The 27648-nt window shown below is 47.1% G+C and overlaps 1 protein-coding gene across 1 annotated transcript; it reads left to right on the top strand.

Annotated features, from left to right (window-relative positions):
- Positions 1-146: 146 nt before the first annotated feature.
- On the top strand, positions 147-27648 carry LOC133231530 (small ribosomal subunit protein uS2-like). Its single transcript, XM_061389920.1, has 6 exons — positions 147-194; positions 7318-7466; positions 7530-7693; positions 7890-8104; positions 24643-24716; positions 27402-27648. Exons 1-6 carry the CDS (start codon positions 147-149, stop codon positions 27646-27648), a joined length of 897 nt encoding a protein of 298 aa, XP_061245904.1.

Here is a 27648-nt window from a genome sequence, read left to right as displayed (position 1 = left end):
CCCCTGGGTCAGCTGTGCTTTCTTTCACCAACTCTTTCTTCTGACAAAATTACTTGCAAGCACAACTGAAGTTCAGAATATGTTCAAATTGTTCCCTACAGGGCAGGCATCTTAGAGAAAACTTTACTGCAGCGTTGCAAGGCGTCATGTCTTTCTCCAAGTTGGCTGAGAACGAGAAGAGTAGGACTTGTGTGGTTAGTCCCTCTGTTGTGCCCAGCTCCTTGTGATCCTGTCCTTTGAGAGGAGCCTGGCAGGTACAGGCCCTGGAGTCCCAAAGAGCTGGACACGACTGAGCGACTATATATTCTTCCGGATTCTTTCCTGTTACAGGTCATCACAAGATACTGAGTACAGCTCCCTCACTACACAGCAGCTCCTTATGTCACCTGGTGTACACACAGCAGTGTGTGCGTACTGACCCCAAACTCCTGACTCACCTCTCCCCACACCCCCGTGTCCTCTTTGGTAACCATAAGCGTGTTTTCTATGTCTGTGACTCTACCTCTGCTTTGTAAATAAGTTCATCTGTATCATTCTTCAATATTCCACATATGTGATGTCATACGATGCTTGTCTCTTTCTGTCTGACTTCACTTAAAGTGAAATCACCATGTTCATCCATGTTGCTGCAAATGGCATTATTTCATTTGATTTTATGACTGAGTAATTTTCCATTGTATATATATTCCACATCTTCTGGAGCAAGCACTTCTTAGACTGTACAGCTTGACTTATTTTAAAGGAACAAAAATTTTGAGGAAACCTAAGTCTTTTTAGAGGTGGAGCATTTCTCTGCAATGATTCATATATCATTAATTAGCATTTAATGGATTAGGAGACCAAGAATAGTAGGTAAAATTGGTGTATCGTTTTGTTTTATGTCACTTATGTCAAGTTCTCATGCTGCTGCTGCTGCTAAGTTGCTTCGACTCTGTGCAACCCCATAGACGGCAGCCCACCAGGCTTCTCCATCCCTGGGATTCTCCAGGCAGGAACACTGGAGGGGGTTGCCATTTCCTTCTCCAATGCATGAAAGTGAAAAGTGAAAGTGAAGTCACTCAGTTGTGTCCGACTCCTATCAGGGTTAAATTATGTTCACAAAATACAGATTTCTTCTGTTCCTCTATTCTTGATTCTCTAAAATTATGTGGTGCTTTTGTAGTCAGTTGTTCTTTGCTTGCATAGCCTTCACATGATTTTCAGAAGTAATTCTTGAAAAAATTTATTTTATAGCCTTCCTTGCTTATTTTTCTTTTCTTATAGCTGCTTTAAATATTGGTCTTGAGAATTCATATTTTTCCAGAAAGTAGTCAATTTCTTGAATATTCTAGCATATTTGCAGTGTATATAAAGGGGTTTATATTCATTTTGTGGATGGGTATGAGATAATATGAAATATACATCAGACCTGCTGTCTGACACAGGACTCCTAAGTGTCTTGAAGTTTCCTGGGTGATAGAAATGTCTTTTGGTTTGTTTTCTTTGTATGTTTTCTGAAAGTGTTCACTTTGCTTTTTCCTAGTAGGAAATGATTACTTTTATAACAGATACTTTTGACGATTATTGCTAAGGTTTGTTAGTACAATTCTATGTGCCCTTTATTTTAAGGCTTGTGATTAGTTTCATCTCTCTCTCTCTCTCTCTTTTTTTTTTTAGTTTCAGCTCTAATACATGCATTTTCTGTCTCAGTTGAATGCCCTACATATTCAAGGAGGTTCCTTCACTCTGGCTGCTGAGGATTCTCAGCCCCACATGAATGTTGGACATTATTCAATGCATTCAGTTCAGTTCACCTCAGTTGCTCCATCGTGTCTGACTCTTTGCAACCCCATGAACCACAGCGTGCCAGCCTTCCCTGTCCATCAGCAACTCGCTGAGTTCACCCAAACTCATGTCCATTGAATTGGTGATGACATCCAACCATCTCATCCTCTGTCGTCCCCTTCTTCTCCTGCCTTCAATCTTTCCCAGCATCAGGATCTTTTCTAATGTGTCAGCTCTTCACATCAGGTGGCCAAAGTTTTGGAGTTTCAGCTTCAGCATCAGTCCTTCCAATAAACACCCAAGGCTGATCTCCTTTAGGATTCACTGGTTGGACCTCCTTGCAGTCCAAGGAACTCTCAAGCATCTTCTCCAACACCACAGTTCAAAAGCATCTATACTTCTGTGCTAAGCTTTCTTTATAGTCCAACTATCACATCCATACATGACTACTGGAAAAACCATAGCTTTGATGGACTTTTGTTGGCAAAGTACTGTCTCTGCTTTTTAATATGCTATCTAAGATGATCACAACTTTCCTTCCAAGGAATAAGCATCTTTTAATTTCCTGGCTGCAATCACCATCTGTGGTGATTTGGGAGCCCCCAAAATAAAGTCAGCCACTGTTTCTGCTGTTTCTCCATCTATTTTTTCATCTATTATTTCAAATCCTAAAAGATGATGCTGTGAAAGTGCTGCACTCAATATGCCAGCAAATTTGGAAAACTTGGCAGTGGCCACAGGACTGGAAAAGGTCAGTTTTCATTCCAATCCCAAAGAAAGGCAATGCCAAAGAGTGCTCAAACTACCGCACAATTGCACTCATCTCACACACTAGTAATGTTCAACATTCCCCAAGCCAGGCTTCAGCAATACATGATCCATGAACTTCCAGAAGTTCAAGGTGATTTTAGAAAAGGCAGAGGAACCAGAGATCAAATTGCCAACATCCCCTGGATCATCAAAAAAACAAGAGAGTTCCAGAAAAACATTGACGATGTCAAAGCCTTTGTGTGCATCACAACAAACTGTGGAAAATTCTGAAAGAAATGGGAATACCAGACCACCTGACCTGCCTCTTGAGAAACCTGTAGGAAGCCACAGTTAGAACTGAACATGGAACAACAGACTGGTTCCAAATAGGAAAAGGAGTACATCAAGGCTGTATATTGTCACTGTGCTTATTTAACTTATATGCAGAGTCCATCATGAGAAACGCTGGGTTGGATGAAGCACAAGCTGAAATCAAGATTGCCAGGAGAAATATCAACAACTTCAGATATTCAGATGACACCACCCTTATGGCAGAAAGTGAAGAAGAATTAAGAGCCTCTTGATGAAATTGAAAGAGGAGAGTGAAAAAGTTGGCTTAAAGCTCAACATTCAGAAAACTAAGATCATGGCATCCAGTCCCACTCAATGCATAGATCTCCAGTAATCATTCTTTCCTCAAAAGTTGTTCCTGCTCATCCTTGTGGAATTTCACCTGTGTGTGATCAGATGACAGAGACTCAGCGGGCTCATTAGGCACTTGGAATCATTCTTTCTGTCTGAGTAGCTGTTTCTTTTCAATCCCCTGCCCCACACATATCATCTTCTGTGCCTCCCTGGCTCACCTGTGTTCTCAGATCAGGGCTTTGCTGGGCTGCATCTGGGTTCCCCTCCCTGTACCTGCAGCATGGAAATTGCCTGAAGGCAGACAGCCGGGAGCCATCAGATGGATTTGTGTATGCATCTTCACTCTAGGAATTTAGTCCTGCATGGCCTGCTGTCCAGGATCTGAAAACAGTTGTTCCCAATATTTTGTTCAGCTTTCTAATTACCAGTGCCAGGTGAGGAAGTTCAGATACTGTTCCTCTTAAAGCTGGAAGTGGAAGTCACATTTTATTTTTACAGACACTCTTTGAATCAGTAATTCTAAATCAGGTAACCACATATGTTTGAAAGTACCTTTTGCTTCATTTTCTCTGTTTTGCTCTTGCAAATGTAAAAACAAAACCAAATATCAAGAGACACACTAAAACAGGTTTTGTTTTCTGTTTTTCCTGGTTGAACATTATGCCTACAAATCCTAGGTAAGGACTTAGGAAGCTGCAGTAAGTCAAGGCACCAGCAAGATCACAGGATCTGCAATCAACAGGGATCTTAATGGTACCAGAGAGCTTTTTTTTTTTTTTTGCCATGCCGTAGGAGCTGGATGCAGTAGTTGAGGGGCTAGAGGGATCCCAGGACCTTAATGACACCAGGGAGCCAGCTAAAATACAGGAGGCTGAGGCCAGGTACAGCAGGTTTGGCCAATGTGAGCTGAAACATATTTAATTCTGAATTTCCAGAACCATAACCTCAAACAAAATGTTCACCTTCTTCTGATATTCACATAGAAAGATTGCATAGAATCTTTTGCCTAGAAATTCTACTTCCATGGAAGAAAGCCACCAGGAAGATTGCTTGGAGAATTTAAGAGATGTGTGGGTTTCAGGTGGAGAAAGAGGAAGTGAGTAAATGACAACTGTGATTCAGAAATGGAAAGGGGTCTGTGCAAACCCAGCAGGCTCTCTTTGGTGGAAGGCAGGCCGTGCGCTCACTGCTCCTTCCCCCTTTTGCTGAGGTCACTTTTATCATGTTTCAGGTAGCTCCAATGAAAACTTCAAGTACAGGGGCTTCCCTGGTGGTCCAGTGGTTAAGAATCTACTTGCAGGGCAGGGAACACCGGTTCAATCTCTGGTCCCCAGAAGATCCCACATGCCACAGAGAAATTAAGTCTGTACACTGCAAAGACTGAGCCCAGGCATCCTAGAGCCCAGCGCTCCACAGCAAGAGGAGCCACCAAAGCGGGAAGCCCAACCACCCAACTAGAGCACAGGCCCTGCTCGCTACAAGTGGAGAGAGCCTGCAGGCAGCAAAGAAGACCCAGGGCAGCCAAAAAGAAATAAAATTATGTGTAAACAAAAACCCCTTCAAGTACAGTGACCCTCAATGGCTCAAGTAACTCCTGCTCGATGTTCTCGGCACACTGGCGTGTGGGGTCTACAGGAACCCCCTCCTCCCGTGAAGGCCCAGCATCTCCATCGACCACGTGTCTCCACCACTGTGCTGTGCCGTCTCCCTGCTCACCTCTGCACAGAATTGCTTCTGATGGTGTCACTCTTTAGGCAGGGGAGTCATTCTTGTGAATCATCATCTAACAGTTAATATCTCACCTGCAATTTTATTTCTATATTCCTTAAAAGGAGTTCCTTAAAATCCCAATTGTATTCCTTAAAAGAGCGTTTTATCAAAATCTTGACTTGAACACCTATGTTTTTATTTACCAACTTTTATGTTTATGTCATGCGAAGAGTTGACTCATTGGAAAAGACCCTGATGCTGGGAGGGATTGGGGGCAGGAGAAGGGGACCACAGAGGATGAGATGGCTGGATGGCATCACTGACTCGATGGATGTGAGTGTCAGTGAACTCCGGGAGTTGGTGATGGACAGGGAGGCCTGGCGTGCTGCGATTCATGGGGTCGCAAAGAGTCGGACATGACTGAGCAACTGAACTGAACTGATGTCTCCTTCATTGTGTCCTGTGCTCTGGCTCAGCCTCTCTCTTGGCCTCTGCTCTTGGCCTCTCAGGAAACAGCGTACAGGATGTATTAGTTGCACCCGCCCTCCCCTCTCACTGGCTCTTTTCCATCCTCCCTCATCTCCGTGACATGTGTAACTCTGTGCACATCACTATCACCATGACACCCTCCCTCCCTTGGGAAGCCTGTTATCACCTTCCTGCTCCTTTCTCTGCTGCCCCGTGTGTGTCCCTGCCCAACACTCACAGCAGCCTCACAGCAGGCGCTCTCCTTCACTCTTCTCTCCAGAGTTCCTGCTGGAATTTCTGGACACCACCTCCCAAGTATTTACCTCTGACTCTGACTTCTTCTTCCCTGGTGGGCCCTGTAGCATCTTCCCCTGAGTGAAGACCACAGATAAAACCTAAATTCTCCTTCTTCCCCAGCTACCTTAGACTCCCCTGTGGATGTCTCCTTCTCATCCAGGCTCAGTGATTCAATATCATCCATGAACCATTTTTCTATACTCAACCATCTATCTGGCTGTATTGATACCGTCTCCAGGGGAGTGGGTGGAGCAATGATGGGCAATGTTGAGATGGCAGGTAGAGACCAGGCCAGGCAATGAGGGCGTGAGAATGAAGGACAGTGCTAAGAAGAGGAGCAGATTATAGAGAAGTCACAAGGGCAGAAGAGGTTGGAGAATGTTTTTAAAAACAGACCAGGGAGAAATCTGGGAGAGGAGAGGTCGAATCTTAGGAAAGAGAAATGATCATTGCATAGCTCCTCAGGGGGGTGGGGGTGGGGGAATCCAGCAACGTGCTAGTTTACGAGCAACATCCTATCAGATGCTGTATTTCAGTTGGAAATACTTCATGCTACAAATCCGTTACATTTGTAGAAATTCCTAATGCATTAGAAATTGATACATTTTCCTGCAATGGAATAAATTAGGCTAAGGTTATGCATTACATAGTTTTTTGTGATGTCAAGATGTCATTTTATATTAGTGTTTATTCCAACGTGGACCAGTAAAGTGTATTATAGTACATCATCTATTCAGTGGACTGATTTGTGGAAAATAGTGTCCCAAGAGAGAATATTCCCCAAGATAGTGTCAGCTGAATATAAGCAAGATACGTAAAACATTGTGCATAGTATGCGACCATGTATGGTTTTAAATGTGGTTGTGCTCAGTCACTCAGTCATGTCCCACACTTTTGACACTATGGACTGTAGCCCACCGGGCTCCTCTGCCCATGGCGATTCTCCAGGCACGGATACTAGAGGGGGTTGCCATTTCCTGCTCCAGAGGATCTTCCGGACCCAGGGATTGAATCTGAGTCCCTTGTGTCTCCTGCACAGGGAGGTGGGTTCTTTACCATTAGCACCACATGTGGAGTGAAGAAGAAATAGATATTCATAGTTGCTTGTGTATCCATAAAATGACATTCTGGGCCGTCTCTCCTGATCCAGGGGTTAAGACTCTGCACTCTCATTGTAAGGGCCTGAGTTTAATCCCTTGTCAGGAAAGTAGAACCCATATGCCACAGCTAAGAGTTCCCATGGAAAAGATACTGCAGGCACAGCCAAATAAATACTTAGAAAAAAATATAAGCCTCTGGAAATGATTCCTGAGGAAAAAAAACACGTGGCTGACTGTGGAAGCAGCAGGGCCTTTACAAGAAGGGAGGTGGTAGGAAGGATAATGTAACATGAAGTATTTTATATTTCTAGGTTCTTGAACCTTGTACATGTATTGTAAGTTTCTCAGAAATGCCAAGACATTACAAAAAATTTTAAACCTCTAAAGAATAAAACTCACAGCGTTATTTCTACAAACTGAATTAAAGTCAAGTTTGTTTCATCAGAAAGATTATCTGGCTTCTCTAAAACATCTTCTCAGGCTTTTCTCACACTACCCAGACAGTGGTCCATATGGCACTGTCTGGATTCTTGTCATAACGTGAAGTGAATCTTTTACACTATCCTGGGTCCTTGATGTCCAGCAAATGAAGGACGACGTCATCACGTTCCTTGCAGCAGGGGCCCACTTAGGTAGCACCGACCTTTACTTCCCAACAGAGCAGTACATCTACGGAAGGAAAAGTGGCGGCGTCTACACTAGGAATCCGAAGAGAACCTGGGAGAAGCTTCTGTAGGCAGCTCATGCCATCGTTGCCACTGAAAACCCAGCTGCTGTCCCTGCTGCGTCCTCCAGGAACCCTCGCCAGCGAGCTGAGCTGCAGTTTGCTGCCGCCGCTCCTCTGGTCGGCCGCTTTGCTCCTGGAGCCTCGGCTAACCAGACCCAGGCAGCTTCCCGGAGCCAAGACTCCCAGCTGACCACCCCTCCCAGGGCTGACCGCCAGCCTCTCCCAGAGGCATGTATGTGAAGTTCTTACCATGGGTCTGTGTGAAACGGACTCTCCTCTGCACTCTGGAGAGGACCCATTCTCGGCAACCAGGGAGCTCAGTCGGTGGGTCTGACTTGGCGAATGCTCACCCGGGAAGTTCCACCCGTGCGCGGCACCGTTTCCTGTGAACACTCATGGAAGGTCGTGCCTGATCTCTACATCTGCAGATTCTGAAGAGATTAAAAGGGAAGAGCAGGTGACAGTTGAGCAAGTTCTGACCAAGGAGGACTTCACTGTGAATGGGTCACTTCAGCAGCTGAGTGCAACGCTACTGGATCTGAGGTGCTGGCCTAGTCCACAGGCAGGCAGCGAGCTCGCTGCCTATTCCGAAGATCCCCCTGAAGGCTGGCCTGCAGTGCCCACTGCTCAGGCCACTGGACGGGTAGGCACAGCACTGCGTGGGCTTCAGCTGTTCTTTCACAGGCTCTTTTCTTGGGTGGGGGCTGTGCTGGGTCCTTGCTGCTGCACAGGTTTGCTCTGGTTGCGGTGAGTGGGGAGCACTCTGGTTGTGGTGCCTGCCTTCTCATTGCAGCAGCTTCTCTTGCTTTGGAGCGTGGGCCCCAGGACCCCCAGGATTCAGTGGTGGCAGAGCATGGGCTCAGGAGCTGTGGCCCCCAGGCTGTGGAGCACAGGCTTGATGGTTGTGGTTCCCAGCCTTAGTTCCTCTGAGGCACCTGGGATCTTCCTGGACCAGGGATTGAACTCATGTCTCCTGCATTGGCAAGATTCTTTACCATGAGCCATTATGGAAACCCCACAAACTCTTAAAATAGAAATTGGTTGAGAGAGAATAAGCAGTTTCTAAATAAATAAATATGTCTACTCATGAGAATGTTCTGTGACTTTTGCTTTTTTCCTTTCACATAAGAGGAAAATTTCCTAATTCATAAATCATTATGTTCTTCCCTCAAACAACATTTGCAACTGCTAATTTTATTAGTTAAGCTTGATCCAATTTTTAAGATACTTTTCTCACACTTTCCCCTATGCACTGTACATTCATTATCAATTGAAATAATATTTTATCATTGTTCAGTCACTCAGTCATGTCCAACTCTTTGCGACCCCATGGACTGCAGCACACCAGGCTACCCTGTCCTTCACCAACTCCCAGAGATTATATTTATATACTTCATATGGATGGGAAGATAATCAGTTGACTTCATCCTTGAATTATTTCTCTGAATCTGACATATTAATATTCTAGTAAGATATAAAACACTTGGCTGACTTCAGTATAACAAAAAATAATAGAATCAGGTGACCATATCTGAAGACTGATTATAAATGCAGCAGCCATGTTGATGAGGAGCAGTGACACACGGGGGGACATTTTATGTGGTGAGAGAGGGGCGCTGGCCTCAGGGATTTAAAGGGCTGCTTGAAAACAGAGTGGAACTCGGCTCAGTGGATGGACCTCCTGGGAGTCACTTCCCAGGGACACACAGGACAGAGTCCTGAGCATCCTGTGTGCCCACAAGGTGGTCTGAAGCGGTGGCCAGGGCACTCCTCTGCGTATCAGTGGAGATGGTAGCTGTATTGTGTGTCTGTACGAGTCTGTATAAGGTGACCCTGCGTGCAGAAAAGCAAATTTGACTAAATGGCAGTTGGCCTCAGCTCTAATAGTAAGATCTTGTCTTAAATCAATTTCTTTCTCCTCTCAGCTTCTCCGTCTGAAAGGAGTTACTCTTCATGAGAGCCATTCTCTTTTAATTCCCTTCTTCAAAGCCTCACATTTTGTAGCTTTTTTCCAGTAAGTATCTTTCCTTGTTTATTCTTCAGACAAGCTAAGCTAGAGTAAAATTTTCTTATTGGACTTTAAAGATAAACAAATACTTTTAAAATCAGACTTTCCAAAAGTTCTAAATTCATTCATGTTCTCACTTTAGTATGTTCAATCCTAAGCCTGTAATGAGCGTTTTTACCTGATTCAAACACAACTCTGGGGGGTGAATTGGTGGCAGGACTCCACAGACCCCTGGAATTTTGAACTCTTGACAGTTAGATCTCCTTTTACAGAAGTGTTAGCAGCCAATGGAACAAGGAGCATATAGTGCCAGATTGCAGGGCTGACAGCGGGGAAAAGACAGTTTATTGATGGTAGAAAAGATCTGCCTTCTGACCAGCAGCCGCTGCTCACGGTGAGGCAAACCGGAAGTCCCTGCAGACGCAGAGACCCATGCGGAGGGAGCAGGATGCTTCAGCCACACTCGTTCTCAGCGCAGCCCTCAGAAAGGGGTCCTTCCTTGACCTGACTCGTGCTTCCTGTTTCTTTAACTCTCTGTGCTTTGGGGCTGCTCTGCTGAGTTGGACTCCCCTTTGCTTTTCCTAGATCCCCTTGGGGCCTTCTCACAAGGCCCGGCAGCAGGCAGGAAGCAGCGGCGCCATTGGGCAGGTCTGCTCCTGTGACTCCTCTGGCAGCCGTGCGGCTGGGACAGCGCGCTGAGCTTTCACCGTCCCTCTCCTGAGACCAGAGGTCGGAATGTGATGGGACCAGAGGTCGGAAAGGGGAAGAGGGAAGAGCTGCCTTTGCTTTCTTTCACTCCTGGGCCAGGAGCTCTTAACCTGAGGGATTTGGAGAGCCCAGGGAGCCTGTGGCCTCCCTGAAGTGATGCATAAAATGAGTCTGTGCACAATCTTTTGTTCAGTAAAGAATAAATGCCCTGGATTGACCCCTTCCGAATATTTTATCTTTGTTCCTAATCTGTACAGATCCTGTGCTTTGAAGCACAACACCGCTGCAGTGATTTCATCACAATTCCACTGCTGCCGGTCCCTAGTAAACCCAGCTTTCAGAATCAAGAGAAGCTGGTGGCTGACAAGGCTTAAAAACATCCTTTGAAGTACCTAGAATCAAGAGCATTTGACTGTACTCTACTGGAACGTTTTAAGGTGTGCTGCTGCTGCTGCTGCTGCTAAGTCACTTCAGTTGTGTCCGACTCTGTGCGATCCCAGAGACAGCAGCCCACCAGGCTCCCCTGTCCTTGGGATTCTCCAGGCAAGAACACTGGAGTGGGTTGCCATTTCCTTCTCCAATGCATGCAGATGAAAAGTGAAAATGAAGTCCCTCAGCCGTGTCCGACTCTTAGCGACCCCATGGACTGCAGCCTACCAGGCTCCTCCATCCATGGGATTCTCCAGGCAAGAGTACTGGAGTGGGGTGCCATTGCCTTCTCTGATTTTAAGCTCTAGTAGTTTGCTTTTCACTTGTGAGCAGCTAGGTCCAATTGTTTCCAAACAAGAAAACCGAACTAAAGTCTATGTGCCTGCCCAGGGTCACAGGACACAAACTACTTTAGGGCGGGTCCCAGGTCGGCCTGAGATTCTGTCATTACCAGGAATCAAAGTAGCAAAGAGCATCTGTGACACAAACGCTAAAGCGTTTTATTACTGGATAATTTGGGTTGGGACGGTTCCCTAGAGAAGAGAATGGCAACTCACTCCAGTGTTCTTGCCTGGAGATTTCCATGGGCAGAGGAGCCTGGCAGGCTACAGTCTAAAGGATCGCAAAGACTCGGACACGACTGAGTGACTTTCACTTTCTTTTTTCAGTTTGGATCTATGTAGAGGTAAAGTCTTTTCTGTGGATATTTGTAAATGCTTCCTACAGATCAGTTATATGGCTTTGTGTTCTTCTGAAATTGCTCCCATAACATTGATCTGGACTTCATACACTTATGTACCAAATTACTCTGTTTTCTGTGCAATGGTGGTAAAACAGTTAAAAAGCAAGTAAACAAGCCAAAGCCCGTGAACTGTTTGAAACAGGCTGAAAGCGCCACCTACTGTCCAATCTGTAGAGGTGCCCGAGGAATGTAGTCTGAGCCTTATGGACTGAGAGCCACAGGAACTAGGATATTAAGGTACGTTAGACTCACATCTAACTAAGCTTTCTACTTATATGCTATTTATAACGAGTTATGTAGTTATATTTATGCTCTCTCCTGAGCATTCTCAATCTTTGGTTACAGAAAGATATTGAAAATCACTGAGCTGTGACAGGTGTAAGAAAGTGTTTCAGGCTATCATATGCTTTCCACCGGTCCTGATTATCCCACACCAAAATGCCTTGAGAGTTCTGGAGCAAAAATGCTCTTTGCCACTTTTATTCCTAGTAACGACTGAGGCCCAGAGCTCCCTGGGTAGGCCCTCCCGCTGGGGACTTGACTGTATTTATTTTACATGTTTAAGAGACAACAACAACAACAACAAAGCTCTAAAATGGCAAAAGCTTTCAGGTGCACCAAAAAGGTGGGTTTAATGTTGGTTTGAGTGTTTTGTTTTTAATGGAACAATCCATTATAGAAGGGGCCAAAATAAGTTTAGAGAATAAAATGTGTATTTTCTTCCTCTGAGAGCTACTAATTAAACATGTCTTTACTATGGGCCTGGCATAAATTCAGACTTGCCTTGGACAGGTGGCTGACTTCCAGGCTGCCTTAAACCCAGCCAGTGTTCAGGGAGTGGCCCAGTGACGGAGGGGACAGCAGCGTGCAGCCCGCGTTTCACTGTTTGTGCTGCTCGCGTGCTCTTTCTGTCTCTAGCCCTTCAGCAGATATTCACTCTCTTCTAGGCAGCTTATCATTTGCTTGACTCTGAAATACATTGGTTTGGTTTTTATGATAAGCTGGTTCTGTACAATCATACGTAAAGTGTTTATTTAAATACAAACAATATACACTCTCGTTCAAGTTCCTTCTGAGTTAAAAGTACACAAAAAAAGTGGATAATTTAGAGTAAAAGTAGATTTTTTCTTTCATCCTTATCAAAGTGTCTGTGGTTCATTTGTATATATTCCTCCAGCTTTTTAAAAAATATTTTCAAATATATATTTATTTACACAGATAATATATGTTCATTTTTAGTTCAGTTAATCAAATAATGTGTGTGTTGTTTTACAACTTGCTTTAGTCATGTAACAGTATGACTTTGAGGTGTCACCATTTCCTGTTTGGGGGTTTGCCAGTGGTTTTCAATAGTAATATAAAAATCTTTCTTTAGAACAACACGATTCTGCTATAAGCAAACTAGGTTCATTTAGCATCCACATTCAGGGAAATTTAGAAATGTCTTTAGTTGCCCTGCACATCCCACCATCAGGAATGGAGGAAACTGCCAGCAAGGAAAGTCTCAGTAATGAACACCAGGCACCCCTTCAGATCAGATCAGATCAGATCAGTCGCTCAGTTGTGTCTGACTCTTTGCGACCCCAGGAAGCGCAGCACGCCAGGCCTCCCTGTCCATCACCAACTCCCGGAGTTCACTCACACTCACGTCCATCGAGTCAGTGATGCCATCCAGCCATCTCTTCCTCTGTCATGCCCTTTTCCTCCTGCCCCCAATCCCTCCCAGCATCAGAGTCTTTTCCAATGAGTCAACTCTTCGCATGAGGTGGCCAAAGGACTGGAGTTTCAGCTTTAGCATCATTCCTTCCAAAGAAACCCCAGGGCTGATCTCCTTCAGAATGGACTGGTTGGATCTCCTTGCAGTCCAAGGGACTCTCAAGAGTCTTCTCCAACATCACAGTTCAAAAGCATCAATTCTTCGGCACTCAGCTTTTTTCACAGTCCAACTCTCACATCCATACATGACCACAGGAAAAACCATAGCCTTGACTAGACGGACCTTTGTTGGCAAAGTAATGTCTCTGCTTTTGAATATGCTATCTAGGTTGGTCATAATTTTCCTTCCAAGGAGTAAGCGTCTTTTAATTTCATGGCTGCAGTCACGGAGAAAAGGAGAAAAAGAGAAAAGAAAAGGCACCCCTTAACTCAGCTCTAAAGGAGGAGGGCGGGGCGAGGACAGCTCACTGGCTGGAGCGAAGGTCTTGTGATGCCTGTGTCTCCAGCCTGGCAGGTAGCAGCCCAGAGAAGCGAGGAAAGAGAGACGGTAGGAGGAGGACAGTGGAGGGCAGGAAACGGGCCTCCTGGCGGCAAAGCACACAGGTCGCAGCAGAGCCTGGGCAGAATGAGCGGGTCTGCGGAGGAGCCAACAGAGAGACACCCGGAGGAGGCTCCATTCGCTTACCCCACCCCAGAAGGTGCCCTGGGGCCCGGTGCGGGGTTGCATGGGTTCCTCTCACTAAGACTGTGCACTTCAGGCTGGTCTGGGGAACACACTTCTTGTTTCACTTCAGTGATTAAATATGCCTCCCCTGTAATTTCAGGTTGGGTCTTCTCTGCCTGCCTTCCCCTCACTTTTCACTCTGGCCTCAGTCTTCATTTTTTCTGGCAAACAAAATATGGTCAGCAGGCAGAGTTGACTGCATAAAAGGCAAAGGTCTGCCTCTGAGGAGTAATATATACTCATATTACTATGCTAGTTTATTTATATTTATTAATTTAATGTATTATAACATAATGCTACATAAACATATGCATATATAATGTAAATAAATATTAAATGTTATGTACTATTATTTTAATATAATATTTATATATCAATGATATATGTTAATATTAATAATATATAGGCTGATTTAGTTAATGACACCCCTGGTGAGAAGATTAATGAAGACTAAAGAAGTCAGAAAAAAACAGAAATTTGAAGATCTTTGCTCAAACTCCATGCTCACGATGTAAATGGTGAGACGCGCATGAAGGTTCTTGGCCAGGGCCCCTCACAGGCTTCTCCAGGCCCCTGTCATGGTCAGCAGTGAGAGAGGGAGCGAGGGTCCAGGCAAAGTCCTCAGGCCGAGGCCGGACCAAGCCCCCCGCCAGTCTCCTTCCTTCTGTCACCTTGCGTCACCTCCTCACTTACACTAGTGTAAACGAGTGTTATCACTTCTCCCACAGAATGAAGGGTGTATGTTGCAGGAGAGCTGGAGCGAGCTCACTGGTGACACAAATCTTAAAACTATAGAGAGAGGGAGTTGGAGGGAGGGAGACAGATAAATAGACTTATGTGCCCTGGCTTTAGACTGTAGGGTGAAATTTATATTAAAACTGGTTAGCCTTTAGCTTGTATTCTTATCAGTGCCTGTATTAAACAATTGATCAGTCACCTAAATATCATAGACTCTAAATCATAAACTAGGACTTTAAAATACTGTAGTTTTCTGTATTGCCAAATTGCACTTTTGAAGCCAACGTTCAAATCATCCAGTGTCTTCTCTTTGTGTTTGGTCACACGTTCTCTTTTTTAACTTTCACTTTGTATTTGGGGTGTAGCCCGTTAACAAACAGTGTTGTGACAGTTTCAAGTGACACCAAGGGGAACAGTTCAGCCAAACACACACATGCGTCCTTTCTCCCCCACACTCCCCTCCCTTCGAGGATGCTACATAGCATTGACATCCATGTGCCAAACAGGGAGTCCTTGTTGATTCCAAACCAAAGCGGACATTTGTTGCGTCATCAGAGACTCTGCAAGAATCTTTCCCAGAGGTTAGTGAGGAGTTTCCTGGAAAACACTCAGCCCACCCCCTGTTGCCAGAGGAAGAGTGTTTATATATGGGCGTTAGTTTTGGGAGAATTTGGTGAACTGGACCAGCTAGTACAGAGATGGAAACAGCTTGTCACCATAACACTGTCACCATTCCCCAGTAGGTTCAGCCTCCCCCGAATGCGCCCCGAGTCCTGACCGCTGAGCAGGCCAAGCCCACTCTCAGCCCCCAGCACCTCCTCCCACAGGGCCACGGCCCGCACGAGCCGGAGGGACTGACCGCTCGTCCCCTCCTCCCCCTACCCAATCCTCCCCCTACCCAAGGGCCTGCCCGAGCCAGCTCCCTGCTCTGGTTGAAGGAGGAAGAAGGCCCAGCAGCAGCCCCAGAAGAAGTGCACAGGGGCCCCTCCATTCCCAGGAGTGCAGGCTCATTGTGCAGGGCCTAGGGGACACGGGGGTGGGAGGAGCCTCAGCACTGGACACTGTGGGAGCTTGTCCGCTGAACAGACTCAGGGACTGTCTGTTGGCCATGGGATGTGAGGAACAGGAGAGATTTGGATGGACTGGGCTAGCTGGGAGGGTTTCCCATGGTCTAAAGCACAGGCTGTGTCTCTCTGGGCTGAAAATGTTAACCGCTGAACACTAGCTCCCACCAAAAGAGGGTATTAGTTAGAGGTGTCCTGAGATGTAAGAGCTTCCTAGGGAGACAAGAGGAGATACTAGGAGGATGTGAAATGCTTTGTAGAGCCTGAACCACACGCCCAGCCTTCTGACCACAGTTTTGGGAGGTAGCAGTTTCTTATGCATGTCCCTGGTGGCTCAGATGGTAAAGAATACACCTGTAATGTAGGAGACCTGGGTTCGATCTCTGAGTCGAGAAGATCCCCTGGAGAAGGAAATGACAACCCACTCCAGTATTCTTTCCTGGAAAATCCCATGGACAAAGGAGCCTGGTGGGCTGCAGTCCATGGGGTCACAGGGACGTGATTGAGAGACTGACACCCTTTCAGGTGAGGGCAGCTGATTTGCTTGGGCCAGATCAGGGAGGGTCACAGTGAGTGCTGCTTCTGACAAGTAAAAGAGTCTTTGGGCCTAGAAAAGAAAACAGCAGTCTCAGAGGCCCTTGCTGAATCTTCTAACTTCAGAGTCTTCAAACTTTAAGTCCCGCCCTGATGCTCCAGGCTGGTTGCATCTACCTGGGACTTATCACCCCTTGTCCAGAGGATTTATCACCCCCTGCCCAACTACACATGCCATCTCAACTAAAGAATACCCAAAACATCCCGCCTGACTAACATTTCCCTTATCACTTCCACAAACCTCCCTTTAAATATGAAGCCTCCCTGATCCCTCTCAGGCTCAGCAAGGTCCTTAGGCTGACTGCTGCCCCTCCTTGCCTGAATAAAGGTAACCTACTTCTGTTCCATTGAGGTCCTCTCTCCTTTTCTGCATCAGCCCAATCTATATCTTGCAACCAGCACTGTGTGAGGGAAGAGGGCAAAGAGGTGCCCCCTGGGAGTCAAGACACAGGCTGCTTTGTCAGCAAGACAGCCGTGAGGGGTGGAGTGGGCACCCCATGGGGCCTCTCCCGCTGTCCCCGGGTGCCCTGCAGTTCCAAGCTTTGGCCTGAAAGTGTCATAAAGAAGGACCCTTTGTATCCTACCTATTATGAGTTAACCACTAAAGGAATGTTGCCTATAAGCTTGTATATAAAGTCCCATCTCTGGGAGCCCTGCATCCCAGGTAATGAGCACCCAGCTAAAATAATAACTTTGTTTAACTCACAGGAAACTTCCTGCCCAGACTCACCTGTGAATCACGGCCGGGAGGCAGACATTAACACATCCCCTCTGGAGCCTGATCAGAATGAGGAAATATTTGACTTTCCTCCCCTACCACCTTTGAGAATTAAGATAAAAGAAGCCTGAATTCTAATTCAGGCAAGATGGGTCCTGGGACAAGAGTCCTGAGTTTCTGAATAAAGTTGCTGTTCCTTGCCCCAAGAACTCATCTCTCAATTTATTGGCCTGTCGTGAGGTGAGCAGGACAAGCTTGGACTCGGTTACAGAAGAGCTGACAGTCTTGCTCTTTTTTGGGAAGATTTCCATTTCCATTCATTTAGTCATTCATTGTGTATTTGAGTCCTGCTCAGAGCCAGGCCCTGCCGAACTCACCCTTGCAGACCCAGCTCAGACCTCACCGGGTCCACGAGGCCTTTCTTCATCCCATGCTCTGCCCGCACAATTTTCTGACACACCCAGGACCCCTCAAGTCTTTAAGCACACTGCGATGAGCTCTCCAGCTTGTGAGCCCTGTGAGGACCTCGAACAGATGCAGAACGGGGCTCAGAAAATGTGAAGATGACCAATAATCATATCAATGAGCTGGTCAAACACAAACCAGGCTTAGGTCACATTCACCAAAGGTCATCTTCTTCTCCCTCCTTCCAGAGACAGAGTTTCAGAGGGACCTTTACCAGGAGCCCAAGGATCTTCTCTGACACTAACCTCATCCAAAACATTAACAGTCTGGGTGAATTTTATTTTCAATTTTATTTCTTTTTACACTTGAAGTCACTTCGTGACTATTCCACTGAATACTGAGTAACTTAATGATCACTTCTGTTGTGTCTGGGCCAAGAAAGCCCAATACAGGGGTAGGATACTGAGGAGGAGAAGGCCAGGGGAAGGGGTGGGGGGTGAAATAGCAGAGGCAGGTGGCGCCCACCCTGTCCTCACTGCCCCACCCCAGGGGTAGGATGCTGAGGAGGAGAAGGTCAGGGGAGTTGGCGGGAGGACAGCAGAGGCAGGCGGCACCCACCCCCTTCCTCACTGCCCCGCCCCACCCCCTTTGTACCTAACCAATCTGACTGTGATTACCAGGGTCCAGATATCTCCTTGCTGATGTTCTGTCCCTTAGAGCCAGCTGTAGAGGTCACAAGAAAAACCTAAGTTCTGGGGCCCCTGTGTGATCCAGGAGCAGTCACCTATGCCTTCAGAGGATCAGTTTCTGACCCACAGTGATGCTCTCCCAGGGTTGGGCATGAGTTGGTGGCCAGCCCTGCTCACCGTGAGATGCTGCAGCTCTTACTGTGCCCTGAAACCCCTCCCTGCAGCCTGGCTGTGTTCAGGGAACGCCTGGACAAAATAGGCATGAGCAAGTAGGAGAGAGTGGGCGCTTCCAGGGCAGAGGAGATACAGAGAAACTTGATTTCACTCTGGCCACTTCCAACTGGTCCCAGCCTAATGCCACTTGTCATACACCCTGAGTGGACACGATCTCCTGGGAGCTCAGAGGACTCTCCTGAGAGCTGGGATGTGGCCCTGTGGAGGACGGGGCTGGGATAGCCCCTCACATGAGGCTGGGGCTCTGGGGCTCAGAAGCTGGCCGGGGGAGTGAAGCTGGGCCTGGCAGGTTTGCACTGCAGACTGTCGGGTGTCTGGCTGAAGCTGCTGGCATCCGTGGTCACACCTCCCTCAGCCATCTGACCGTTTCTGATCCCAGCAGTTAAGCAGGGGTGGTCTGGCAGGCAAACAGCTGAGATGGGAGCTCAGCGTGGGCAGCTCCTCCACCCGCCTCTGCTCTCCTCTCTCCTGGTCTCTCTTCTTCACCACCTCTGCCCACCCCACCCCCACCACGTGGTTCTCTTCTTAGGCTGCCATGGGGAGGCCTGCGTGGAGTCCTGGTCGGGTGGGTGGCACAGAGGGTCCCGAGAAGGGGTGTCGTGGCTGGGCTGGTTGCTCTGTGCTCGCCGGTGGCTTAGGGTCATTGAGGCAAAGAGGTTCCCTGCATAAAGACGGTTCCTAGTGATGTGGACGGAGTGATAATGGTAATTTTATATTCTGTGAGTTTTTCACAATTAAAAAGAAAAGAACTCGGATGGGTGGGTGTGTATTATAATAGCCTAGAAAGGAAAATTCTCAAGTCAAACAGAAGAATGAATCATGTGCTAAACATAGATGAGTCTCAAAGACATAGCACCAAGTGTAAGAAACCAGCATACGTGGCCAAAGTTGTACAAATCCATGTACTTTAAATATGAAGAATAGGCAAATCATTACGGTCAAAAAGCACACAATTGCCAAAAGCTGGGGGAAGGTGGAAGGGGAAGTGCCTGTTTAGTGGGTAGTGGGTTTCTCTGTGAGGAGATGAAGTGCTCTGACTTAGATAGCGGTGATAGATGCACAGCTTTGCACACAGATGATGAATCACTGAGCTGTACATTTTAGAGAGTAAATTTTATGATATGTGAATTAGATTCCAACTTAAACATTGTGATTGATAAAGGATTTTTTTTTTTTTTAAGAATTCACACAAGAAACACATCTTATCCTGAGTTTGGCTCTCACCCTTCTAACGTCTGTAGGCAAACAAACATCTGGACAGGGATGAGGATTCAGGTTTCCTCCTTCAGGGACTGACTTCTCTGAGCTTCCCTTCATCACCAAACAACGAGGATCCTCAGCCTCTGCAGGAGCTGCTCTCCATGTTCCTACCGTCCCCTCTCCTTCTCCTCCCCCTGCTCTCACGGGCTTCCTCCCTCCAGCTCCGCCTCCTGAGTTCAGTCTGGGCTCCTCTCACCAGGGCTTTTGCTGGGCTCCTGACCCCCCTCTGATTGCAGCCTCTCCGCCCTCCTGTTCGCTTTCTCCCTGTGATAACTGATCTGCTTTAACTGCAGTTCTGAACTTGTGCATTCTCTACTCACAGCATCTGAGTGGCTCCCACTTCCCAGGAAGGATAGTGGCATCCCAGGCCAGGCTCTAAATGCCTTTCCCCTGCCCCCTGCCTCTGCCAGCCCTCACCCCCTGCATCCACCCCGCAGTCCACACCAACTTTGACATCATCCAGGAGTTGAGATGAACGCTCTGCCTTCACATCTGCCTTTCTGGGGGAACCTGCTCTCTGCACCTACCACTGGCCCCGGCTCTGGATTCCTGGCTGCTGAACTGCATGTCTCTGAGGCCTTGGCTTGAAAACCATCTGCTCTGCTGATTTTCCTGACTCCCTCGGGCTGTGTTGTAACTCCTTGTCTTTCTTCTGGTCCTGTGTGCCTTTTCTCGGTGAGCACGTGCCATATGGTGGGGCACTTCTGTCTTGTCTGACGCCCCTCTTAGGCCCAGGGCTTCCTGAGGACAGGAATCCAGGCCCCATGACTCTCCATGACTCTCTGAGGCCCGGAGGTGCTCACTGCTCACCTGCATGGTGACTGAAGACTGTGGCTCCCCCGTCAGGCTTGCAGAGCCATCTGCCTCTCATCTCAGGCGCTGTCCGTGCTGTGGGGGAGCAGCTTTCACTCCAAGAAAGCCCCCCACGCTCTTGTTGCAGAGACAGGCTCTGGGAGGCACGGGCGTCTGGGGTTGTGGCTCCGGCCTCTACTGGAGCAATGGTCGTGGTGCGCGGACTTAGCTGCTCCATGGCGTGTGGGATTTTTCTCGATCGAACCTGTGTCTCTTGCGTTGGCAGGAAGATTCTTTACCACTGAGTCAGCAGGGATGCCTGATATTACACATTTCACATTTCTGCCAATTTTGCTGAGGCCCAAGTGTTGGGGGCCAGAGTGAGGTACTCCGCCCATGGCAAAAGTCATGAGGAAGGAGGCTCGATATACACAAAGGCGGGATCGAGCCTCAGGAGTCCCCCTGGAAATCCTCGAGCATCTATCCCCATAACCAGAGCCTGCCTGTTTTACTACTTTGTGCTCTCACCTACACCTCTGACTTTACGGGGGGCTGTCCCCCACCACCTCTTTTGGAGAAGGAGTTAACTTAGAGCTCCAGTTAATAAAAACTCCTGGGCATGACAAGAGTGTTTTAACCTACAAACTCCTCTGAAGGTTCTCTAGCCTGCCTGACAGGCTCATCCAGCCACATGTGATTGCTCACAGCCTCCCAACCATGAGAGGCACGAGATGCTTTAAACTTTCTAAAAACAGGTTCCTTAGAAAAGTTAGAAAACTATTAGTATAAGTATAATGGGCTGGTTAGAAATTGTATTGGTGAAGGGTTTTTTCATTTGTTGAGCCAATGTTTGTTGCTAGGTCTCCACATCCCCTGCCCTTACACACATTAATGAATATATAGAAGAAATAAGTATTAACCTTTGATATAAATCACGTTAGACCTTAGGCTAAGTAAATTCTTTCCTTAACTAAAACCCACTATACCCTCATCCTATAGGAATGTAACTTTATTTGGGTGGCGTCTGTTTTAAGAATAATCACCCCTGGAGAAATAAGTGTCCTGGTTGACTGACCGCTGTCACAAGGAGAGGGTCATAAATTGTCAGCAGGCCCCCCTGGCCAGAAGATGATGTAACACCCCTAAGACCTCTGTATACATTTGTATGAAGCACCTGACTTTGATAAAAGTCAGGACTGCTGACCTCGCGTGACTTTTGCATAACATCTCAGTGTATAAAAGTAGACCATGGAAAATAAAGAATTGGGATCAGTTTCTCGAAATACTGGTCTCCCCATGTCACTCTCTCTCTCACTCTGGCTGAGTCTCCATCTGGAGCGCGGAACCCGCCATGCTTACTAATTATGCCTGGGCTTCTAAGATCCGACCAGGGAGGCCTCAGTGTCTCCTCTCCTTCGGGAGAACGGAAGGACACCTGCGGCCTACGTAAGTGGTGCAAACTTCTTGTCCTGAAGTTTTATTGGTCTCCCACATAAACCAAGCTACTCAGCCTCTTTTCTCCACTGAATTTTCCTACTGAGCTATCCTTATTCTATTACTCTTTATAACTTTAATTAATATCTAACTGAAGCTATTGTATCCTGATCCTCGCCGACGCCGTCCCTGCTTCGAATACCCTGGATCAGCCGGGGCTGGACCCCGGCACCCAAGGACCGTTGCAGAATCAAGAAACACCCAAGAGCAGCCGGGCCGCTCCTCTTACACACGTGGAAGCCGACACCAGCGGAGCGCGTAGATGGTGTCCCTCGGCGTGTGATGCAGCTTGGGCCGGGGTCCTCACTCCACGCCCAGGGTCTCTCCTGAGCCCACCGCTTCCTCCCCCAGGTCAGAGGAGAACACCGGGACCCACGCCAGGCCTCTCAGGGTCTCTGAGCCCTGGGAAGCGTGTCTGAGTGTCTGGGGGTCAGACAGAGCCTTCAACAGAGGGGCTGAGAGGCACAGGAGCTCGGCCGGCTCCTCTCCTGTGGCCCAGCTGTGTCTTCTGCAGGCTCACTTTCTACTCCTCACAGTGACCAAGAATGTATAGCTTCCCAAGCAGGTCCCTTCCATATTGTAACAAGTGTAGTGAAGGGTCCTTCCTGTCATTGTATATTTTATTTGCCACCAGAGCTTTGAACAAGCAGTGACACACTCCATCAAGCCCTCATGTAATTGTAGACACTTCCAAGGAGGGTTCAAGGTAAAACTTAAAAAAAAAATCTCCTAGGCAATTAAACCACTTGAGCTGTGACATAAAATCATTTCCTTTAATCTAGTTTATTCATTGTGGATAGCACTTCAAAATAATACTTTAAAAGTCATCATGGTCTTTTTGCCTTTATTTCTGAAGGTCTTTGCTGGTGGGCCCCATTTGTCTGAGGAGATGGGTATATGAACATGAAACAGCATCATTTCCAGTCTTTTGAAAGTTGCCATTTCCTCTTCTCTGCAAGGGAAACACCACCTCAGCTCACCCCGCAGCTATTTCGCACCGTCAGGAATCGAGGCCAAAAAAGCCCCTGTGCTGTACTCATAAGTGTAACTGGATCCCTGAAAAACCAGCCCAGCTAATCTCCACCCCCAGGAGCTTTAACACTTTGCAACTCAACATGCAGCCAGGGATCTGCAGGAATTGGCGTTTCCTGGGAGCTTGTGAGAACACAGAACCCCAGGCCTATCCCATCACTGCGTCCAAGGCTGTAAGTATCCTTTACATCACTGAGATGAAGGGGAGACTGCAGACCCTGAGGCAAAGCTCAGTGCTTCATCTTTCTCAGCAATTGTGAGAGCACATATGGTCCTTCCACCATTTTCTTTTTTTTAACTGATGCATAGTTGACATATCCCTTCATATTCATTTTGGATGAGCAACATAATGACTCAATATCTGTATGTACTGTGAAATCATCACCATGATGAGTCCATCTCATGTCCATCATCTCACATTGTTACATCTCGTGTGTGTGATGAGGACTTTTTAGATCCACTCTTTTAGCAACTTTCAAATATGCAAAATAATTTTTAAAAATAGTATCATTAGCTGTAGCTGCCATGCTGCACGTGATGATCCCATGAGTTATTTTCTGTAATTGGAAGTTTGTTCCTTTTGACGACCTTCACCTACTTCACACCCCCCACAGCCCACCTTCTGCAAACACCAAGCTGTGCCCTGTATTGAGGACCTTGGTGCTTTGCTTTTATTTTATTTTATTTATTTTTTTAAGATGCCACATGTAAGTGAGCTCACCCTTTTTCTGTGCAACTGTAAGACTAGTGCAGGTCTTAGAAGGTCCTGGATCTGTTACCCTCTCAACAGTCCATGTGGAATCTTGGGCTGCTGTGTGAGAATGATCATTCAGTGGATGGTAAACTCGGTAAGATGGGAATGTGATCTCCTCCCACCGCCTGTCATGGGGCAGATTCTCCCAGCCCTGGTGTGTGGCTCTGGGGCACTTCCACTCCACATCAGTAAAGTGTGTGGCCATTCAGTAATCACTCTGTTTCCAACAATCATGATAATGGACATCACCTTTGATAAACGCTTCATTAATTAGAGCAACTGCTGTTTGGAAACACAAGTCCAGGCTTGAATCTTTCCCTTTGAAATATCAAACATCTGGCAGGAAAACAACTCCCTAGGAGATTTCCCCCAGATTTTAGTCACAGAGTCAGCAAACCATTAAAACTTCACATGTTCTATAGGCCTTTACAGAAGGTTGCTTTTACATTAAATAAACCACAGGAGTGTGTTTGAACCTGCCCTAATCCTAGGTGATGCAGAACTGACTTCTGTAATTCAGGGAACATTAATTGTGCTCTTGGAATCTATGGACAGATAGGAATGAGAATTCACTCATATAAAAAGCCACCAGCAAAGATCTTAACTCTTTCTCAAATTCTAATTGCAGGTATGGCTGGCAGAGTTTTGCCCTGTATATTTCCCATTTCAGAGATTGTTGAAAGCTTTGAATAAAGTGAAATTCCCATGGGGAGGACCCGTGTGTTTCTAGAGTACAAGTTTCAACCTGTTTGATTAGTCCCCTCAGAGGGACCTGGGTGAGGGAATTAAAGCCAGTTGATCATCAATCACTTTCCAGTGTCAGTATTTACTGGAAGATAAAGACTGCCATAAGTTAATCTCTCCATTGTCCAAGTATGGCTAGTTCCTAGACCTTCAGAGATAACACTTGGTTCTTTGGCTACAGTGCTTTAGTACCCAGGAAACTATGGCCAAGTGCATGACTATGTGATTTTGGTAGCTGTTCTCTGAACTGTGTAACTGGAGAAAAATCACAGAAATTATGCAGATTATTTTATGTGTGTACCAAGCAGCTGTCACTTTTAACTCTTTTATCCACAGCCTCATCTTGAATCTCAAGTTCAGTACAACGAATGTTCAACCAAATATCTAGGAGCAAATGGAACAGACTGGGGGTAAGCCTAAAGATTAATACATGTCAGAGCTGATGAATGTTAGCAATTACCTAGTCCAGTCTCCAAATCCTCGGAAGATGTGTGGCATCTCCAGCTCATCGCAGAGCCAGGCCCTTTCCAGCACACCCCTGTCACTCATCCTTCAACCATCCATTCAACAGTGACTGAGAATCAACTCGTGTCAGGAGCCAGGAAAGAACCGTGAACAAGACACAGCCCTGCTCTTGCAGAGTTTTCAGTCCAGCAGGAGATTACATGAGAACTGGCAATCTGATGAATGTTACATAGGGTCAATACAGGTGCTCTGGGAGCTGATGGAAGGGTTAGGGAAGACTCCCCTGAAAAAGGAGTATTGAACATGAAATGAATTGATGGGGAGCTGGTGGAACAAGGGGTAGGGAGAAGAGCTCCCCAGGCAGGAGGAACAGCGTATATAAAGCAATGACTCAGGGGGAAACATGGTGCCAGGCACTAAAAGAAGTCCAGGATGGCAGGGAGATTAGAGTGAGGAGAAACACCAAGGTCACTCATGGAAGGTCCTGGACTCTTGGGCCTGGTGGTAGTGAGAAACTACTGAAATTTTTAAGGAGGATTTGGGTTTTTATTTTTTTAGTTGCATTTTCTGCTGTAGGAAGGATAGGTTGGAAGGAATGCAGAGAGACCCTTTGGGGGCAGGGGGCAGGCAGAGATGGAAAATTTGACAAATCAAGGCAGAAAAGGGTGGGAGATTCAATTAAGGGGAGACATTTGAGACAGAAAGTAGAGTAAACATCACTCTGAGAGCTCGATTCAGCTTGACCATTCTCCTGAGAGGTTTTCCTGGTGGCTCAGATGGTACAGAATCCACCTGCAATGAGGGAGACCCGGGTTTGATCCCTGGGTTGGGAAGATCTCCTGGAGGAGGGCATGGCAGCCCACTCCAGTATTCTTGCCAGGAGAATCCCCATGAACAGAAGAGCCTGCAGGGCTACAGTCCATGGGGTCACAAAGAGACACAACTTAGCAACTGAGTAGCAACTGGGTACACAGGCTCAGTGTTCACTCTGGCTGAGATTACTGAAAGCAATGTAACCAGTACATCTGCCTACAGGAGGTTTGTTTCAAAGAACAACATTCACAATGTAATGTGAATTAAATTCACATTAATTTGTAATGTGAACAAAATTCACAATGTTTCTAAAGTATAGCTCTCAGCATATGTGTTAAAACAAACAAACAAAAAACAAAAAAACCCTACCACAGTTCTACAGTAGAGGTGGGCAAACTTCTATAAAGATCCAGAGAGTAAGTATTTTAGCTTTGCCATATGACATCTGTTGCATCCTCTCAGTTCAGTCATTGTATCCAAGAAGCACCACAGATAAAAAGTACATGAAAGAGCCTTTTTCAAGAAAACACTGCTTATAGACCAGGAAATCTGGATGAATATGAGTATAATGAATATAATTTTCATGCTGCAAATATTATCTTTAAGAATTATTTTCAACCATTTAAAGATAAAAAAAAAAAAAAAAAAAAACCGTTTTTAGCTTTCAGGCCCTACCAGCACAATCTGGGAGTGGAATTTGGTCCATGGGACGTAAGATGCAATGGCCTATTCTATCCATTTATAGTGGACTCTCCCACCCGTAGGGACCACCACTCCAAAACAGAGTGACTGTGCTATGTGCTGTGACTATGAAAGCTACACTCAAAAAAACAAAATCCAAATTACCAAAAGCTGCTGAGGTGTGAGGGGTTCAAGTCCTCCCCCCACCACCACCAGGATACTCTCCACCCCCCAACCTCCCGTTCATGCGTGGCCGCCTTGTTACTGCCAAAATGTTGCTTTTCTCTGCCCACCAATGCCAAATTTAAAAATATGGAGATAGTATTTTGGAGGAAGTAGACAGCTTTACTCCTCAGCTGGCCCAGGGGAGCACACAGCAGGCTAGCACCCCAGGAACAGTGCCTTGTCCCCACCTGGGGAACCTGAGAGACTCTACACAGCCGGGGTCTCCTGGGTCCCTCAGCCTGCCACCTTCCTTCCGAAATGCAAACAGCCCTAAGGGGTGACTTGCTACAGGAGGGTGCAGGGAGAGCAAAAATGCGGTACAGGATGAAGATTACTTAGAATTAGGGGACTTCTGGTTACAGACACTACAGGTTAGTAACACTTCAAGTAAAACTAGGAGCGAATAACTCTGACGACCGGTCATGTTTCTTCTCTAGTCTTCGCTTGTTCTCAGGAGAGGAAACACTTCGTTTCTCTTTTTGCTGCAACAACCTCATCTGTGCGTCCCCAGCCTCCAGCAGGGAGTGAAGCTGCCCTGTCCGGTTCCCCCTTTCCTGCTGCGTGCTGGCACCCATCGAGTTTTGAGCAGCAGTTGCTTGCTGGGCACAGTTCCTCACCCATCAAGTCGTCAGTACCTACTGAGGCTCCCAGAGGGACAGAAGCCGCCTTTCCAGCCCCAGCCCTGGAGCTGGAGTCCAGCCCTGAGAGTCTGCCTCTCTGACGGCTGATGACCAGCCGAGGCAGGCAGTGTTCTGTGCTCCGCGCACCCACAGGGGGTCGGGCTCAGACCTGCCCTTCAGGCTCACCGCCAACAGTGCGGGTGACGGTGGCGTTTCAAATCACTGGCTTATTTTGGCCGGGGAAAGAACGCCTTCTACAAAACATTTATAAAGAACCTTTCTTCCGCCCAGGGCGGGAGATCTGGGTTCTTCCACACCAGAGACATGGATCAAAGAAGCGGCGCGCGTGCAGTTGACCCCAAGTCGTAGTTTCGGGCTCCCCGCCCCCTCCCTGCGCCCCGCGGGCAACGGCGAAGCCGCCTCGCTTGGTGTCCCCCGGCCCTCGGGCTGCAGATGGGGCGGCCGGCGGAGCCAGAAGCCCAGGCGGCCCCGTGTCCCCGTCCGACGGCGCCTCCAGCGGCCGTATCTCCCCGACTAG

This window comes from Bos javanicus, chromosome 19, assembly GCF_032452875.1.
Source record: "Bos javanicus breed banteng chromosome 19, ARS-OSU_banteng_1.0, whole genome shotgun sequence".
Lineage (NCBI taxonomy): Eukaryota > Metazoa > Chordata > Mammalia > Artiodactyla > Bovidae > Bos > Bos javanicus.
Note: the sequence above shows the minus strand (reverse complement) of the source record. Positions and strands in the feature narration are given on the sequence as shown.